At 37.2% G+C, this 20142-nt stretch overlaps 1 protein-coding gene across 1 annotated transcript in view; it reads left to right on the plus strand.

The window, feature by feature from the left end:
- CCDC186 (coiled-coil domain containing 186) overlaps positions 1-20142 on the plus strand; it is a 55006-nt gene that overhangs the window by 25911 nt on the left and 8953 nt on the right. Inside the window, exons 6-13 of the mRNA XM_001495540.7 lie at positions 561-680; positions 5874-5978; positions 6442-6540; positions 6712-6798; positions 7680-7822; positions 17035-17290; positions 18457-18646; positions 20057-20137. Coding sequence (XP_001495590.2) covers positions 561-680; positions 5874-5978; positions 6442-6540; positions 6712-6798; positions 7680-7822; positions 17035-17290; positions 18457-18646; positions 20057-20137 — 1081 coding nt within the window. The remainder of the gene's footprint in view (positions 1-560; positions 681-5873; positions 5979-6441; positions 6541-6711; positions 6799-7679; positions 7823-17034; positions 17291-18456; positions 18647-20056; positions 20138-20142) is intronic.

The following is a 20142-nucleotide window of genomic DNA, read 5'->3' on the forward strand; positions in this document are numbered from 1 at the left end:
ACCAGAATCTTAATATAACACTATTCATCGTAGAATAGAATTTATATTTTTCTTGCAGAAAAACATATTCTTCTTAGATGCTGTCCAAGGAGGTTTAATTACTGAGCTGTTCAGAGCCCTTGCTGTTAACTACCAGCCTCATGGCTTGGTCTTGTTTCCAGTGGATTATCATTTCTTGGTGATGAATGTTATTTTTTATTAATTAACTTTTAGTTCAGGAATACTGTCATTATTCTCAGAAATTCTGGGAAAACCAATTTAATTTGTAGTTCACCTTAATGCCAGCCAGTTGGGAAGAATCCTGAAGGTATACTTGTACTCACAGTTTTTCTAGTAGGTTAAAATATATATGTTGATCATCTTACGTTTGTTAATTGGATTTAGTATTTTACTCCTCTCTTATGATTTAAGCTTTAAATCAATTTTATAGCTTTTAGGCCATAATGTGCCAGCCCTTGAATTATAGTGTTATTGCTTTGATTATTTTGAGGAGTTATAAAAGGTACACTAATTACTTGATTGTTTAAATGAAAAAATATGACCTAGTGATATCATTTTAGGAAGGTGAAACTACTAGACTCATCAGAGAGATAGAAAAATTAAAGGAAGATATCAACTCTCACATCATTAAAGTAAAATGGGCACAAAACAAATTAAAAGCGGAAGTGGATTCACATAAGGTAAGTATTATAAAGCAGTGGAAGAATTACTAGAATCAGTTTTAACAGCGAATGCAGTAATAGTTAATGAGGCATAAAGCTTAATTTAGTGACATCTGTAGGATAGGTTGGGCCTGAATATTGATGAGTGTGAAAGATATTTCCTTGCATGATTTACATATTAAATTGGATAGAGTGTTAAATTTTATCATTTGTTGTTTACAACCCCCAAATTGACTTCGTTCTTTAAGCATTTTTTTGGTATGCTATATTTTATATTAACCATTGTCAGAAATTCAAGGGGAAGAGGAGAATCTGTAGATTATCAAAATTGAAAGTAAACTCTGGAAATAATAATTTCCAAGTTTTCAAAAATAAGTTTAATGATACTGTTTAAAACTATAATCATGGGTTATCTCATTAAATAATTCTAAGTCAGTAGAACTGTTAACAACTTTTGGATATTTGTATACAGTATTATCAGAGTAAACTAGGGGAGTTGTCTGGGTTGACAGTGGTCAAAGACAGGTTAGAGAATGGTGGATTTCCCTCCAGTTCTGAGCTAACTGCTGATCAGTGCGTGAGTGTTGGGAAACTAGAGGCAGAGAAAGAACTGCGAGAAAGGACCAGGGGCAGCAATCCCTGGAGCTCACACAGGGCTACAAACCATTTAAAGTTTTCCCTTTACTTTGGGTTATAGAACTGGAAATTAAAATTCCAAATCCTGTGACATGGTAATGATTTCGTAACTACCTGAGTTGCTTAAACATCTGAACATAATACCTGCTCATGTCTAATGTGTGTGGCACTTTCCTCGTCCTCATCTATAGTCCCTAAGAGACAGGATCCTAAAACCTATTAGAATACTAGCATCAAGGAGTAAGACTATTTAGTTAGGTCTTCTGTGTGCCATGTGTTCAAAGAATGTGTGATAACAGACTTAATGGCAGCTTTGAGGTCAGATGAAACCAGATGCTTTGTAAGTAGGTTTAAGGCTGATGTGATAAGGTTACATGGTATAGACTGCTAGAAAATGAAAACAGTGAGCATATTGACCTGGTATGTGAATGTTAGAAATTTACCGGTTCTTTTTAAAAGCGTTTATTAGCCAGCAGGCGTTTTACTGGGTCTCCCTCTGTGCACAGCACTATATTGAATAATATGGAGGATGTAAAAGCCATAGAAGACACAGTAATTACTTTCAAAGAGTGTCTGGGATGCGATCCTGGTTACCTGTTTTACATATTTACCTAGTGGATGTGAGAGGGAGTCTCTGGATCAAAGGAGACAAGATTTAATCACGATCTGGGCAGTGTAGACCACTTCTTAAGATGTGGACAAGAGCCAGGACTCGTAGTCAGTTTTTCTCTAGGCACCCTTTCCAATTTCTAGTCCCTGCCCATCAGGGCTTAGATATTAATACTGGAGTCCTGGGGGTTACTGGATTCATTGTGATCATTAGCTTCTGATCATACCTCCAGGACCTATTACCAGAATTTAAGTCTTAGACTAGGTAGACTGAATACCCTGATCATCAGTAGAATCATCAGTAGGGTCAAACAATAGAAACAACTTACTTGTTCTCTTTTATAAACTCCCTCGGAGGTTAAACTGAAATGTGTTTTTAACCCCTAGCCTCTAAAAACAAAAGCCTTTGGAGTGTAGTGAATAAAGAAGAAGGACTCCCCCCAAGTATACCTCATATGCTTGTTCACCTGCCTGGTTGCTACCTATATATCTGGTCTCAGGATAAGATAATCTCACTGGAGCATGGATACGGCTGGCAACAGATGTGGCAGTAGATTCTTGTAGACCATGCTTTGACTGTGCTGGGTGCTGCCAGATAGTTTTGCTTTAGAGAAAACTAGAGCAGTGGAGTCTTAGATATCAAGGCAACATCTAGACCAGCAGGATGTAATAGACTGCAGACCTAATGTGCGACCAGGGGTCGGTATGTTTTGTGATGTATTCCCTCAACAAGACTGCCGCTTCCTATGCTCTCCTCTCAAGGTTACGTATGTTGTCAATGACAGCTGAATGAGGTTAAATGGTTTGTTTACTCCTAAGGCCCACTAATTAGAAGCTAGGGCTCACTTTTAATTAGCTTTGCTATTATCTCCCCTAGTAAAACTATATTCTATGTTCTGTTCTATAACTCTTCGTTTCTATAAGTATATTCTATTGCATTATGGAATAACAGGGTCTAGATTTACCCTCCTACCTTAAAAAAACTAAAAAAATATCTGTATGAAACAAAGATTTTAGACTTGGGACAACGCAAGGCAGCGTAGGACAGTGATCCCTGAGAGAAGGGAAACAAGCAAGATGTAATACCTGGAGAGTTTCCAGGTTACAGCAAAAGGAGAAGAATCCAAACGGAGTCCAGCAGTCTCCCTAAATTGAGGAGACAAGAGTATGAAGTATGGGAAACAGGGCAGAGTACCAGAGAAGAGAAAGATGCCGATCTGCGGTGTGATCTCCATATGGAGATCTCAGTTCTTAGCACACTGCTAATCAGTATATGTGTGTGAGAAAACTACAGGAGTGGAGAAAGAACAATCAGAAAGGAGTACGGACAACAATTTCTAGAGCTCACATAGGACTAGAGACTGTTCATGTTTCCACCAGCAAAGAGAAAACCCTCTTAACACACAGGGCATCAAGTGGTCCTCAGAATGGTGTTGCTTTAGCAGTGGGGACTAATTAGCCTTAGAATAAAATCTGTTATGGACCCCACCTAACAAAGCTTTAAAAGAAAGCCTCAAATCAAATTGTTTCAAATAATTTAACTATGTCCAAGAACAAAGCCCCAAGATATTTGAGTACAAAGATAGCCAGGACCTAAAAGCATAAAATTCACAATGTTTGGTGTCCAATAAAAAATTCCCAGACATGCAAAGAAGCAGGAAAATATAGCCTATAATGAGAAGAGAAGAAGAATCAATCAATAGAAACAAAGCCAGAAATTATATAGATGATTGAATCAGAAAACAAGGATGTTTCTGAAACAGCTATTATTAATATACTCCATATATAAAAAAAAAAAAGATACAGCCTGAGTATGTCAAGGAGAGACATGGAAGATTTGAAAAAGGCCAAATTGATATAATGTCTGAGATTAAAAATACATTGGATGGGATTAACAGAAGATTAGACACTGTAGAAGACAACATTAGTGAACTTGAAAAACATGAAACTTGACAAACATGAAAATATAGTAGTAGAAACTGTATGCTAGTGACTCCCACATTTATAACTTCTACCCAGAATTCCAAATTCATATATTCAAGTGGCTACTTGACATCTGACATCTTGGATGACTTAAGAGGCATCTTAAACTTAGCATGTCTAAAATTGAGTAGATGATGTGCCATTTTCCTACATTGCTTAGGAATGCTCCGTTGCTCCAGGCCTTTAGCAAATCTTCTTGCTCACTTCTTTTAAGTCTTTACCCATGTATCACCTTCTCAATGAGACTTTCCCTGGCTACCTTTACTAAACTTTCACCTCCCCCCAGACTTTCTCATGTCCTCACTTTACTTTTACTCCTTAGCACTTGTCACTATCTAATATAACATTTTTAATTATGTATTCTACTTATCTGTCTCCATCACTAGAATATCAGCTTTATGAGAGTAGAGGTTTTAGCTGTTTTCTCACGCTGCAGTTTCCCAAGAACATAGAACAGTGCCTGGTACGTGGTAGGTGCTCAGTGAATGCTGAATGACTCAGTGAATGAATGAAGCATGGTCAGTACCTTAAACAAAACACATTTAATGTGATTCTTGCTTTTCTTTTATTCAATTATTTATTTAATAAATATTTATTTGGCAGATAGGAATCTCTCAATTGCTATTTTTTGAGTGACTGGAGTACGTACTATGTGCTAGGCTATGTTATACTTATTAATGATATAAGAGTGAGAAAAAAAACCAGGTAAAGTTTCTCTTTCACTCTCTTCTCATTGAGCTAATATTTGAATATTAAAAAACCGATATTTGAAAAACGTCTCCAAATGTTTATATTTTAAAAGTGATACTGAGTTTTAATACAAGTCAAATTATTATTAAAAGACTAGCAACTGAAAATATATAACTGAATGCTTAAATATATGGTAGATTTATCTAAAAACAAAATGACATAAGAAACAGTGTGTGAAGGATAGATGCAGTTTAGATGGTTTAAGAGATGAAGGGAAAGGCATTTCACGTGGAAGAACAACAAGAAAAAAGGGAGATGAATATTCAGTGTTTGGGAAGATCAACCTAACTAGAGCAGAAGGTTTATATTAGGTATTCCTTCATTAATTCCACAAATATTACTTAAACAATTAATATGTGGGAAGTACTGAGCTGGGTGCTGTCCAGAAGCTATATCCTCAATGGAGAAAACACATAAGCTGCAGTACAGTATATTAATTGTTATAATCTTGGATGCCCTGGATTCAATCTGTGGGAAGGCAGAATAGCAGCATCTGCTCCTTTCTGAAGGGAAGCTACTAGGAAGAGATGATACCTAAACTCTCATTTGAAATGCACATGGTAGCTAAAACCATGGGACTGGATGGCTACTCTGAAGGAGGATTTTGGAGAAAGAGCTGCAGGCCAGGGCTGTATCTTAGAAAATCGCCACAGGAAGTAGAAAGCCAGTCAAGGAGATGGGGAAGGCAGCAATGAAGAGGGAAAAAACAAGAGTATGTTGTCTTGTAATGGAAACAGAGGAAGGATATTCAAAGAGTCAAGAGTGGTCAGAACTGGAGCAGGTAAGTCAAGAATAAGAAATGAGAAAAGTAATTGGATTTGATGAGAGAGTAGTCCCTGTGAACCTTCAGAATTGCTGTTGTAGGAGAGTGGTTAGGAACAGAAACCAAGTTGCAGCATCAGTCTATAAAAAAGCAGATTTGAATAGAAACCATGGCCATAAGCCAAAAAACTGTCTTTTATGTGTGTGTCCAGAGAACTTTGCTCTTCTTATCAGGTTAGTGTCTTCTAGTGATTTGCTGAAAACTATCAAAGTTAACTTTATGTATTGTCTTTCCGTTAACTGCACAGGACACTTGAGTTTTTTGTCAGAAGCATAAAATGTTATTACTGGAATAGTATCCAATCCCTCAGTGGCAGTGCTAAGACAAGGACTTTCCCTACTCTGGTCATCATTCTTATCAGTCATCACATCAGTGTGCCCAACCTTGTCACTGTGTTTATGTCACTGCAGGAAACCAAAGATAAACTCAAAGAAACAACAACTAAGTTAACCCAAGCAAAGGAAGAAGCAGATCAGATACGAAAAAATTGTCAGGATATGATAAAAACGTACCAGGTATGCTTAACTTTTCAAACAGATTAGTAACAAATTATGCTAAGTATCAGTACTACTCTTGTTTTGTTAAATTTTTGTATCTGCAATATTTGAGGTGTGGAATGTATTTGGTAGGGCAGTGAAATACAGGTTATTTCCTATGTTAAAGTACTTGCAGCTTCAATAGAGATCTTCTTAGAGAAGTTTTTAGCGAAATAAAAATACTACACAATGTCAGAAGAATGAAGAGTGCAAGGAAATGTATAACTTAAAAAAGAAACTCCTCTGTATTGTTACATGTCTAAAATGCTGTTCTTGTTCATGCAAAATTGGCATATTTAAAATCTTTCAAGGCAGTCATCATTTTTTAGATACGTAAGCTATGTATTTCACTATTAGTAAACTTAATTGCCAAAGCCTTCTTCACTTTTCTAAGTATAAAACCTTAAAAATTGTCATGCTTTTAAAATTTCTTTTCCATTAGGAGTCAGAAGAAATTAAGTCAAATGAGCTTGATGCCAAGCTTAGAGTCACAAAAGGAGAACTTGAGAAACAAATGCAAGAAAAATCAGACCAGCTAGAGGTGAGGAGTTTTGTTCTTTGCATACCCTGGACTGTGTAATAAATATAGAAGGAGGGAAATGACACGTACTTATTGTCATCTACTTTTAAGGCCTTTTGGAAGGAGCAGGTGATAAGTTTTAGATCTAGTTTAGTACATAATGATTTGTGGTTTCTTTTCAACTTTTAAAAGATGCATCATGCCAAAATAAAAGAACTAGAAGATCTGAGGAGGACATTTAAGGAGGGCATGGATGAACTCCGAACACTGAGAACAAAGGTAATTGCATCTTTAGTGACGACTCCGGGGGAAGGGTAAATATCTTTAATTTTGGACTCATTCTGATATTTTAATGTTGGCGAAAGGATATTTATATAGATATTTTCCAAAATAAAAGAACTCAGAGGAATAGAGTATCAGTTCCCCAGCACAAAATTGACTCTTTTGTTGAGATGAAAAGGTCTTCCACTTCAGTCCCTTTGAAGTGTTTGCCAAACATTCCTCCTTCACATTTGCTGTGTCTATAGCTTATCCTTGGGCCTCTGATCTAAAAGCAGTCTTATCAGCAAGTTAATTCGAAAGATAGTTGGACTTTAAAACTATGAGTGTCAGAAAATAATAGAAAGACTGTCTTAATATTTCTCCTGGGTATAATTACTAGTCTTGTGTAGAGTTTTAATTTCTAACAATCTATGAAATCCTTTCCAGTGTTTTTAGTCTTTTTCATAAGAATAGGATCCCTTTTAATATGAATGTGAAAAATATTATCATTGTGTATCATTCATTTATTTAGAAATAGGTTTTTAAGTAACCACCTTGGATTGGTGATCACTTAGTTTTCAAAGTGTCTTTCATGTATCCTTCTATTTGTTCTCCATGCCAGTTCTTTGAGGTAGGTAGGGAAAGTGTTTCCTCTTTTCAGGTGAGGAAATAGAGAGTCAGCAAAAATAAAGTGACATACTAAACCTCCCATGACTAAATCATGAGGAATCTGTGACTGAAACCCAGGACTGTTCACTTCCCATTGTGTTTTCTTCACAATAATTAATACTGCCTCAGAATTCAGCTTAGATTGGTAATATGTAACCACTATCTGAAATAGTTAATGAGAAACAAGAAAATATTGTTTGTAGTTTAACTTGGTTATGGTTATTTGATAGGTGAAATGTCTAGAAGATGAACGACTGAGAACAGAAGATGAATTATCAAAATATAAGGAAATTATTAACCGCCAAAAAGCTGAAATTCAGAATTTATTGGACAAAGTGAAAATTGTGGATCAGATACGGGAGCAGCATGAAAGGTATAAAATGAGCAACTTCTGTTTGTGCTAATCAACAGGCTTTTTAATTCTATCTCAGGTTTCTATTTTTAAGTGCAATTATTGCTTAAACGAATAATTTTACAATTTTACTAGCTAAGAAATTTTTATTCTTATCTTCATTTGAACTTTTTTTAATTATCTTTGAAGTTCTCATCATGGCTTCTAAAAATCAAAGTTTATATTCCCTAAACATTTTATAAGACAGAATGGATTTTAGTTTCTTCATCCATTCCTTAGCTTTCAAATTCTGTTACTTATGCACCATACTTATTTTTCTTCTAAAAGGTAGATATGTGTCTGTATCGATATCTTTGCATGTATGTAGCTTAAGGTCAGGAGCTGACATTATTGCTTGGCTTCTTATAAATCTGTTTAGCTAAACGCTACTCATGACATTACCTGGCAGAGCCTGGATTCCGGTTGAATCCAAATATCTTCTTTTTCATACCCTACTGATACCCAAGCTACAGTACAGCTGAGTGTTGCTAAAGGAATCCTCACCATCATCCATATTGATGCTGCTATAAATTCATGCTTAGCAACTTCAACTGGGAATATTAATACACCTGTAATCCTGCCGTGTGTCCTTAGTCAGTGCCTTCTCCTCCATCTTCTTAGCATCTATTCCAAACCTTACTGCTTTCTTCACACTTCTGGTCTTCCCTCTCATGTCACTGTTTACTCTTACTTCACAGAAAAAATGAGAGTTGTTAGGTGACAGTTCTCTCAACCTTTGGCTGTCAGTCCTAATGAACTTGCTGCATCTGCAACCATTCTTCTTTGTTTTCCTCCTGTTATTATGAAAGAAATGTTCCCGTTCCTCGGATTGAATTGTTCTCTATACTTCTTCTGTGGATCCCATGCTCTTCTGCCTTCTCAGGGTCTTTCTTGATTGTTCCTGCTTATTTCTTGATTGTTTCTTCCTTATCCTTTCTCTCTTACCTCTCTTTCTCCTGACTTTTTTTCTTTCTACGTTTAAATATTATATGTTAAAAAACATCAAAACTCCTATGACCTTCCCCTACCTTTCTCCTTTCCTTCACTACTAAATGTCTTTACAGAATCGGCTATACTCATCTCCACTTCTTCATTCCCTTTGTTCTTCTGTTTCTTTCCACTGAATTCTACTTCTGCCCCAACATTATGTTGAAACTTGCTAATGCTTCCTTACGTCTAGTAGACACTTCTCAGACTAAGTCTTGCTTGAATTTTCAGTACTAACACCACTGAGGCCATTGTCTTTCTGGGTGTGCTCTGTTCTTTGGCTTCATTTCATCATGCTCTACTAGTGTTCCTCCCTACTTCCTGGCCACTTTTTCTCAGTCTCCCCGGCAGTCTTCTCTTTCTGTCATAAAGCTCTCTTTTGTTCTTATTTGATTACACCCCTGGGTGAGCCTAACCATTCCTCTAGTATGCTGTAGGACCTTCACATCATTACCTTCAGCCCTTTTTGCTGCACTGCAGACAAACAAGTATCAGACACCTCAGACTTTAACATGGCTAAGTGGATTCATCTCTCTCTCTCACACATACGCCGTTCTGAGTTTCCTGAGATGAGTAGCATCCCCATGATTTTCCCGGGCGGCACCCTTCGCTCTTCTTTCCTTCCCCTCTCACATCTAAGCAGTCACAAAGTATTGTTGATGCTAACTCGTTAATATCTTTCAAGTCCATTTACTTTTCACATCCCAACTGCTGCTGCCATCGCCCAAGCTGGTATCAGCTTTCATCTGGAAAACTGCCACAGCTTCTAAACTGGTTTTTTTGCTTATTTCCCTTTTAATCCATTTCCCACGCTGTGATTAGCAAATCTTTCTAAAAAGAAATCTTCTCAAAACCTTTCCGTGATTTCCCATAGCCTCAAGTATTGCCTAGTGAATTCAATGCCTTAAACATGCTTGGAAGATCATTAATGACCTTGCTTCTCCCTCTGCACCTTATCCTCTTTCACTTTTGTGTTTCAGCAATAGTTGGTTAACAAATGTTGATTGATTGTCTCCTGGGTGCCAAGCCCTGTGTGAAGTGCTTAGTACAGATGTATAGTACAGTCCTTATCCTCATCAGTATTGAACATCTATTTGTTAGTACCAACACGAAGGCATTCTCTTGTTCCCTTCCCAGCTTTAGCACATACTGTTTCCTCTACCTGGAACATATTTTGTTTTCCCACTTGCTCACTCTTACTTTTCCTTTAGGTTAAGAATTAGCAAACTATGGGCCAGAGCCAAATCTAGCCCACTGCCTCTTTTTTTTTTTTGTCCCGAGGTTTTTTTTTTTAGGAAGTCACCCTGAGCTAACATCTGTCGCCAATCTTCCTCTTTTTGCTTGAGTAAGATTTGCCCTGAGGCAACATCTGTGCCAGTCTTCTTCTATTTTGTATGTGGGTTGCCACCACAGCATGGCCACTGATGAGTAGTGTAGGTCCACAACTGGGAACCAAGCCTGGGCTGCCAAAGTGGAGTGTGCTGAACTTAACCACTAGGCCATGGGGCCGGCCCCTGCCTCTTATTTTCTTATTTAAAGATTGGCACCTGAGCTAACATCTGTTGCCAATCTTTTTTTTCTTCTTCTTCTTTTCCCCAAAGTCCCCCAGTACATAGTTGTATATCCTAGTTGTAGGTCCTTCTGGTTGTGCTATATGGGAGGCTGCCTCAGCATGGCTTGATGAGTGGTGCCATGTCTATACCCAGGATCTGAACTGGCAAAACCCTGGGCTAGTGAAGCAGAACGTGCGAACTTAACCACTTGGTCACGGGGCCAGCCCCTAGCTTCTTTTTTTTAAAAAATTTGAGTTCATAATAGTTTACATCATTGTGAAATTTTACTTGTACATTATTTCTTGTCTGTCACCACATACGTGCTCCCCTTCACCCACTGTGTCCACCCCCTACCCCCCTTCCCCTGGTAACTACTGAACTGTTTTCTTTGTCCATGTGCTTGTTTATATTCCACATATGAGTGAAATCATCTGGTGTTTGTCTTTCTCAGTCTGGTTTATTTTGCTAAGCTTATTTCCTTTCAGGTCTTTCCATGTTGTTGTAAATGGGATGAATTTGTCGCTTTTTATGGCTGAGTAGTATTCCATTCTATATATATACTACATCTTCTTTATCCAATCATCAGTCACTGGGCACTTGGATTGTTTCCATGTCTTGGCTATTGTGAATAGTGCTGCGATGAACACAGGGGTACATATGTTACTTTGGATTGTTGATTTCAAGTTGTTTGGGTAGATACCCAGTAGTGGGATAGCTGGGTCATGTAATAGTTCTATTTTTAGTCTTTTGAGGAATCTCTGTACTGTTTTCCATAATGCCTGCAACAGTTTGCATTCCCACCAGCAGAGTACGAGGCTTCCCTTCTCTCCACACCCTCTCCACCATTTGTTATTTTTAGTCTTAGTGATTATAGCCATTTTAACAGGCGTAGGTGGTATCTTAGTGTAGTTTTGATTTGCATTTCCCTGATGATTAGTGATGTTGAACATCTTTTCATGTGTTTATTGGCCATCTGTATCTCTTCTTTGGAAAAATGTCTGTTCATATTCTCTGCCCATTTTTTGATTGGGCTATTTGGTTTTTTGTTGTTCAGTTGTGTGAGTTCCTTATGTATTATGGAGATTAACCCCTTATCAGATAGATGATTTGCAAAAATTTTCTCACAGTTGGTGGGTTGTCTTTTGGTTTTGATCCTACTTTCATTTGCCTTGCAGAAGCTCATTAGTCTGATGAACTCCCACTTATTTTTTCTTTTGTTTCCCTTGTTTGAGAAGACATGATATTTGAAAAGATCCTTTTAAGTTCAATGTCAAAGAATGTACTACCTATATTATCTTCCAGGAATTTTATGGTTTCAGGACTTATCTTCAAGTCTTTGATTCATTTTGAGTTTATTTGTATGTATGGCGTGAGATAATGGTCTACTTTCGTTCTTTGGCATGTGGCTGTCCCATTTTCTCAGCACCATTTATTGAAGACACTGTCTTTTCTCCATTGTATGTTCTTGGCACCTTTGTCGAAGATTAGCTGTGCATAGATATGCAGTTTTATTTCTGGGCTTTCAGTTCTGTTCCATAGATCTGTGTGCCTGTTTTTGTACCAGTACCATGCTGTTTTGATCACTATGGCTTTGTAGTACATTTTGAAGTCAGGGATTGTGATGCCTCCAGCTTTATTCTTTTTTTCTCAGTATTTAGCAATTCGGAGTCTTTGGTTGCCCATATGAATTTTAGGATTCTTTGCTCTGTGTCCATGAAGAATGTCATTGGGATTCTGATTGAGATTGCATTGAATCTGTAGATTGCTTTGGGTAGTATGACGTTTTAACTATGTTTATTCTTTCAGTCCATGTGCATGGAATCTCTTTCCATCTCTTTATGTCATTATCTATTTCTTTCAATAATGTCGTAAAGTTTCCATTGTATAAGTCCTTCATCTCCTTAGTTAAATTTATTCCTAGTTACTTTATTATTTTTTTTTGCGATTGTAAATGGAATTATATTCTTGAGTTCTCTTTCTGTAAGTTATTAGAGTACAGAAATGCAACTGATTTTTCTAAGTTGCTTTTGTACCCTGCAACTTTACTGTAGTTGTTAATTATTTCTAATAGTTTTCCGATGGATTCTTTAGGGTTTTCTATATATAAGATCATGTCGTCTGCAAACAGTGAGAGTTTCACTTCTTCACTCCCTGTTTGGATTCCTTTTCTTCCTTTCTCTTGCCTAGTTGCTCTGGCCAAAACCTCCAGTACTCCGTTGAATAAGAGTGGCGATGGTGGGCATCCTTGTTTTGTTCCTGTTCTCAGAGGGATGACGTTCAGTTTTTCCCCATTGAGTATCATGTTGGCTGTGGGTTTGTCATATATGGCCTTTATTGTGTTGAGGTAATTTCCTTCTATCCCCATTTTGTTAAGTGTTTTTATCATAAATGGCGATTGGATCTTGTCAAATGCTTTCTCTGCATCTATTGAGATGATCATGTGGTTTTTATTCCTCATTTTTGTTAATGTGGTGTATCACATTGATTGATTTGTGGGTGTTGAACCATCCCTGTGTCCCTGGAATAAATCCCACTTCATCATGATATATGATCTTTTTGATGTATTGCTGTATTTGGGTTGCTAATATTTTGGTGAGGATTTTTGAATCTATGTTCATCAGCGATATTGGCCTGTAGTTTTCCCTTTTTTTGTTGTCCTTGTCAGGCTTTGGTATCAGAGTGATGTTGGCCTCGTAGAAATGTGTGAGGAAGTGTTCCATCTTCTCTGACTTTTTGGAATAGCTTGAGAAGGATGGGGATTAAATCCTCTCTGAAAGTTTGGTAGAATTCCCCAGGGAAGCTGTCTGGTCCTGGGCTTTTATTCTTTGGGATGCTTTTGATTACTGTTTCAATCTCTTTACTTGTGATTGGTCTATTCAGATTCTCTATTTCTTCTTGATTCAGCTTTGGGAGGTTGTAAGAGTCTGACAATTTATCCGTTTCCTCTAGATTGTCCATTTTGTTGGCATATAGTTTTTCGTAGTATTCTCTTATTATCCATTGTATTTCTGTGGTATCCATTGTTATTTCTCCTCTTTCATTTCTAATTTTATTTATCTGAGCTTTCTCTCTTTTTTTCTTTGTAAGTCTGGCTAGGGTTTGTCAATTTTAGTTATCTTCTCAAAGAACCAGCTCTTTGTTTCATTGATCCTTTCTACTGCCTTTTTTGTTTCAATAGCATTAATTTCTGCTCTGATTTTTATTATTTCTCTCCTTCTACTAACTTTGGGCTTTGTTTGTTCTTTTTCTAATTCTATTAGGTGTAGTTTGAGATTGCTTATTTGGGTTTTTCCTTGTTTGTTAAGGTAAGCCTGTATTGCAGTGAATTTCCCTCTTAATATGGCTTTTGCTGCGTCCCATATGAGTTGGTATGGTATATTTTCATTTTCATTTGTCTCCAGATATTTTTTGATTTCTCCTTTAATTTCTTCAATGATCCATTGCTCATTCAATAGCATGTTGTTTAGTCTCCATGTCTTTGTCCTTTTCTCAGCTCTTTTCTTGTAATTAATTTCTAGCTTTATAGCATTGTGATTGGAAAAGATGCTTCATATTATTTGTCTTCTTAAATTTATTGAGGTGTGCCTTGTTTCCCAACATGTGGTCTGTTCTTCAGAATGTTCCATGCACACTTGAGAAGAATATGTATTGTGCTATTTTTGGATGGAGTTTTCTATATATGTCTATTAAGTCCATCTGGTCTAGCTTTTCATTTAATTCCACTGTTTCCTTGTTGATTTTCTGCCTGGATGACCTATCCATTGATGTGAGTGGAATGTTGAGGTCCCCTGCTATTATTGGGTTATTATTAATATCTTCTTTTAGGTTTGTTAGTAGTTGCTTTATGTACTTTGGTGCTCCTCTGTTGGGTGCATAGATATTTATAAGTGTTATTTCTTCTTGATGGAATGTCCCTTTGATTATTATATACTGCCCCTCTTTGTCTCTCTTTACCTGTCTTGAAGTCTACTTTGTCTGATATAAGTATTGCAACAGCTGCTTTCTTTTGTTTGCCATTAGCTTGGAATATCATCTTCCATCCCTCACTCTGAACCTGTGTTTGTTTTTGGAGCTGAGATGTGTTTCCTGGGGGCAGCATATCGTTAGATCTTATTCTTTAATCCATCTCTCCACTCTTTGTCTTTTTATTGGAGAATTCAGTCCGTTTACATTTAGGGTGATTATCAATATATGAGGGCTTAATGCTGCCATTTTATCACTCGTTTTCTGTTCTCCTGCATTTCCTTTGTTATTTGCCCTGTGTATTTTGATCTACCAATTGAGTTATGTAGTTTTTTATGTTGTGTTTGTTTTCTTCTTATTTATTATTTATGTCTCTGTTCTGCTTTTTTGTTTAATGGTTACCCTGAGGTTTGTATTCAAGATCTCGTGGATAAGATAGTCCCTTTTCTGATGGTCTCTAATTTCCTTAGACTAAACCAATTCAGTCCCTTTCCTCTTCCCTTCCTAAGTTGTTTTTCTCACATCTTATTCCATCTTGTGTTATGAGTTTGTGGTTAACATGACAAGATTATCTTTGTTTTTGGTGTTTTCCTTACTGTTGTCTTTAATGCTATACTTGAGTATTTGCTATCCTGCTCTGATTCTATCTATTTAACTCCTTACTCGGTGCTTTGTAACCCTTTTCTCCCTTTTTTTTCCCGGTATGAGGGCCTTCTTGAGGATTTCTTGTTGTGGGGGTTGGGGGTGTGTCTCATGGCTACAAACTCCCTTAGCTTATGTTTGTCTGGGAAAGTTTTTATTTCTCTATCATATCTGAAGGATATTTTCACTGGATAGAGTATTCTTGGCTGAAAGTTTTTGTCTTTCAATGATTTGAATATGTCATTCTAGCCTCTCCTAGCCTGTAAGGTTTCTGCAGAGAAATCTGCTGAAAGTCTGATGGGGGTTCCTTTGTAGGTTATTTTCTTCTGCCTTGCTGCCCTTAGTATTCTTTTTCTGTCATTCAGTTTTGCCAGTTTTACCACTATATGCCTTGCAGTAGGTCTTTTTACATTGACATATTTGGGAAATCTGCCATCCTCTTCCACATGGATTTTCTTTCCTACATTTGGGAAGTTCTGTGCTGTTATTTCTTTGAACAAGCTTTCTACTCCATTTTCCTTCTCTTCTCCCTCTGGAATACCTATGATTCTAATGTTGCATTTCCTAATTGAGTTGGATATTTCTTGGGGACTTTCTTCGTTTAGTCTTAGTTCTCTCTCTTCCTCTATCTGGAGCATTTCAACATGTCTATCTTTGATTATGCTGATACGCTCCTCCAGGGTGTCTGCTCAAGCATTCAGGGAATCCATATTTTGTTTTATTTCTTCCATTGTGTCTTTCATCTCTAATATTTCTGCTTGATTCTTCTTTATAGTTTCAATCTCTTTTGTGAAGTAGCTCCTGAACTCGTTGAATTGTTTCTCAATATTCTCTTTTACCTTGTTGAGTTTTTTGATGACAACTGTTTTGAATTCTTTGTCATTTAGATTACATATTTCTGCATCTTCAGGACTGATTTCTGGGTACTTGTCATTTTCTTTCTGGCCTGGAGATCTAATATAGTGTTTGATATTGCTAGAGGTTCTGTTTTTTTTCATCCTGGCATTACTAGGTTGCAGGTACCACCTATTGCCACTGGGTGCAGGTCAAGACCCCTATATTCTGAGTCCTCTGCCTTCTTCCAAAATCCCAGGGGCTGGAGTCCCCAGTGGGCGGGTGGTGGAAGGGGCTCTTTCTCCTGCGTGCTCTCAGGGCTTTCTCGCTCTGCTTTCCTGGGGTGTTGGCTTGATGAGGTGTCCCATCCACCCACCCCGTGAAAGCTTTTGCCCTGGTAGAGGACTTCCCTCTAGGCTGCAAGGGCCTACTGGGGATCTTTGATGTTCTCGTGAATGACCGTCCCCTGTCCCATTCCTTCCCTCTCGCAGGCCTCCAGTAGTCCTGGATTGCAGTCTTTAGGGGAGGAAGAAAAGATTTCTCTTACCCCGTTCCACCTCCAAGGGGGCTCTAGTCTCTCTGCCCTCTGTCATATGGCTGTGTGGACCTCTCTGACGTTTTTTGTGTTGAGTTTGGATGTCGTCTGTTGGAGTATGGATGTTTTTTTCATTGTATGTTGGAGGAGAAAGATTTCTGAGAGACCTACTCTGCCATGATGCTGACGTCACTCCCTGACTCTTTTTATAAGTAAAAACTTTTTGGAACACAGCCATTCTCACTCCTTTATGTATTGTCTGTGGCTGCTTTCATGCTGCAATGGCAGAGTTGAACAAAGGCCATATGCCCCAGAAGCCTAAATTGTTTATTGTCTAGGTCTTTCACAGGAGAAGTTTGCTAACTGCTAGTTCAAGTATTAGTTTAAGCATCACTTACACAAGCTTGGTGCTTTCATCATCAAAAATGTTTTATCCCACTCATATAATTTCCCTATTTGACTAAAAGCTTTTTGAAAGCAGAGGCCATGTCAGTCTTGCTCGCTTATATTCCCAGCTCTTAATTCCTAATGTATATTAGGCATTCACAAAAATCCAAATATTTGGATGTATGAATAAAAGTAGCTTTATGAGCATTTCATTCGATGAAAATTCCCAAACCATTAATTTAATGTCTTTTAATAGTTTAATTTTTTTCTTAAATATAAACTTTGTTTTTTAGAGGTAAACAAGAAATTGAAAATTTGAAGGAAGAAGTGGAAAGTCTTAATTCTTTGATTAATGACCTACAAAAAGACATCGAAGGCAGTAGGAAAAGAGAATCTGAGCTACTACTATTTACAGAAAAGCTCACTAGTAAGAATGCACAACTTCAATCTGAATCCAATTCTTTGCAGTCACAGTTTGATAAACTTTCCTGTAGTGAAAGTCAGTTACAAAGCCAGTGTGAACAAATGAAACAGACAAATATTAATTTGGTAAGTATAAATGTACATTTAACTTTTAAAGCAATATAGCAAGAAGTGCAAATTAAATTTCCCTAGTGGTAGTTGACTGAAGCTTTTTTTTTTTTATTGGCACTAACTTTCTGGTAATTTCAAATGCTGTAAGAAGTATCAGTTTTTCCTTTCAATTTGTGCAATTCCTTATAAAATTTCTCCCTACAATGATTATGAAGTAGTATTTCACATTTGAAAATAAGAAAAGCAGGGTTTTTGTCATTCCTAACTGGAATTACTATATATTTTTTTAAAGTACTTTAAATTTCTTTTTTTTATTTTATTTTATTTTATTTTATTTTTTCCTTTTTCTCCCCAAAGCCCCCCAGTACATAGTTGTATATTTCTCGTTGTGGGTTCTTCTACTTGTGGTATGTGGGACGCTGCCTCAGCGTGGTCTGATGAGCAGTGCCATGTCCGCGCCCAGGATTCGAACCAACGAAACACTGGGACGCCTGCAGCGGAGCGCGCGAACTTAACCACTCGGCCACGGGGCCAGCCCCTAAAGTACTTTAAATTTCTATATTTTTATAGTTTAAATATGGTTTATTATTTCCATGTTATGAGAGTGTCTTCAAGTTACTTATAAAAATAATTTGAGACTTTAGTCCAAAAAATACAGAGACCTCTATCACATGTTGTTTTGCATATATAGAATGGCAAATGCATTAATATATCCCCCTGCATTACTATATGAGGAATTTGCAGAGCCCAGTAAACAAAACCTGGTAAGGAGTGATGATAGAAGAATCTACTATCAAGGACCTTATATATTTTTTTGATAAGGAAACTACTTTTTTTTTTTTCTGGGAAAGATTTGCTCTGAGCTAACATCTGTTGCAAATCTTCCTCTCTTTTTCTCCCCTCCTCCCAAAGCCCCAGTACACAGTTGTATATTCTGGTTGTAAATCCTTCTAGTTCTTCTACGTGAGCTGCCACCACAGCATGGCTACTAACAGACGAGTGGTGTGGTTCCACGCCTGGGAACCGAACCCAGGCCGCTGAAGTGGAGCGCGCCAAACTTTAACCACTAGGCTATCAAGGCTGTCTTGAGGGACTTTGTAGTTTTAAGGTTTTAAACTGTGAGCAATAGTGGAAACAGTCAGTTATTAAAATTGGTGTTTTTTATTTTATTTAATATTTAGGAAAGTAGATTGTTGAAAGAGGAAGAACTGCGAAAAGAGGAAGTCCAGACCCTGCAAGCTGAACTCACTTGTAGACAAACAGAAGTTAAAGCATTGAGTACCCAGGTTGAAGAATTGAAAGATGAGCTGGTGACGCAGAGACGTAAACATGCCTCTAGTGTCAAGGATCTCACCAAACAGCTCCAGCAAGGTGCACAATCCTTCCACATGTAGACCTTCCGTGTTGTTTCTTATAATCATTAAGGATTTATAGAAAAAAATATGTTTACATCAGGTTCTACCACATTGATGAGAGCTGTATGCTCTTTTTAATGTGTTAGTGTTTATAACCCACATTGCTAAATTTCTTGTGGTTCCATGAATAGTCTATAGTATCTTCTATGCTAAAGGACATTTATTGACAGAAGCACAAGCTGTAAGAATTGGCAAGTACCTTAGCACAGTACTATCTAAGGTTTTTTGTTTTTTTTTTTTTTAAAGATTTTATTTTTTCCTTTTTCTCCCCAAAGCCCCCCGGTACATAGTTGTATATTCTTCGTTGTGGGTCCTTCTAGTTGCGGCATGTGAGACGCTGCCTCAGCGTGGTCTGACGAGCAGTGCCATGTCCGCGCCCAGGATTCGAACCGACGAAACACTGGGCCGCCTGCAGCGGAGCGCGCGAACTTAACCACTCGGCCACGGGGCCAGCCCCCTGTCTAAGGTTTTTTGATCACCTACTTCTATCAGTAAAAACTAAGCATTGTTCTTTAATTTATATATATTTATAAATTTTAAACATCTGTTACTCTGTTTTCTGTACATTAGAAAACACATGAAAATAGAAATTAAAAAAAATCTAGTTAAATCTAAGTGTAAATAGAAATTCTATTTTCTGCCTATACATGTCTGTCAGTTTTGTGCAGTATCTACAGTACCTGAACCCCTCCTTCTAGACCTCTAACTTAGAGATCTTTAAACCCTAACACTTCATTTTATAGGAAACTGAGTCCTAGAAAGGTTATAAATTACCAGAACACAATCATTAACAGCTAGAACTGGAACCCACATTTCATTCATTTAAAAATTCATACAATTATTGGGAGTCTGTGCTATGTGCTTGGATACAAAGATAAATAAGATATGTATTCTGACTTCCTATCCTCTACTCTTCCCCATTGGTTTATGTGTATTAAAGTAGGGTGAAATGTAGTAATAAGATAAAAGAGACTTAGCATTTATTTAATAGGAGTATATTCAGATGTTTACCATAAGATTTCAGTTTGTTTTGATAGATGTGATTGAAGGGAAATTTCTGGTACTCTATAGAGATCTACTAAATCTTTCAGTACTCCAAAAGTTATGTTCACTGTACCTAAATGATACCAGTATCGGTTGTTATCATAATGTTTTTTCTATATCTTTTGTATTTGACCTGCACATTTCTAGATGTCATTTTTATATGAGTGACACCTACAGTTATCCTGTCTAAAGTGTGTATTCCAGAAATTTCTTGTTGTTTATGCCATTTTGGCCTAAGTGATTTTTAGCATTTAAGATCAGAGACAGTGGGGGCAAATGGTCATGATAATTGTCACAAGTAATCTATTTCTTGTCCCTATAGCACGAAGAAAATTAGATCAGGTTGAGAATGGAAACTATGATAAAGAAGTCAGCAGCATGGGAAGTCGTTCTAGTTCATCAGGTAAA

This window comes from Equus caballus, chromosome 1 (genome assembly GCF_041296265.1).
Source record: "Equus caballus isolate H_3958 breed thoroughbred chromosome 1, TB-T2T, whole genome shotgun sequence".
NCBI classification, from domain to species: domain Eukaryota; kingdom Metazoa; phylum Chordata; class Mammalia; order Perissodactyla; family Equidae; genus Equus; species Equus caballus.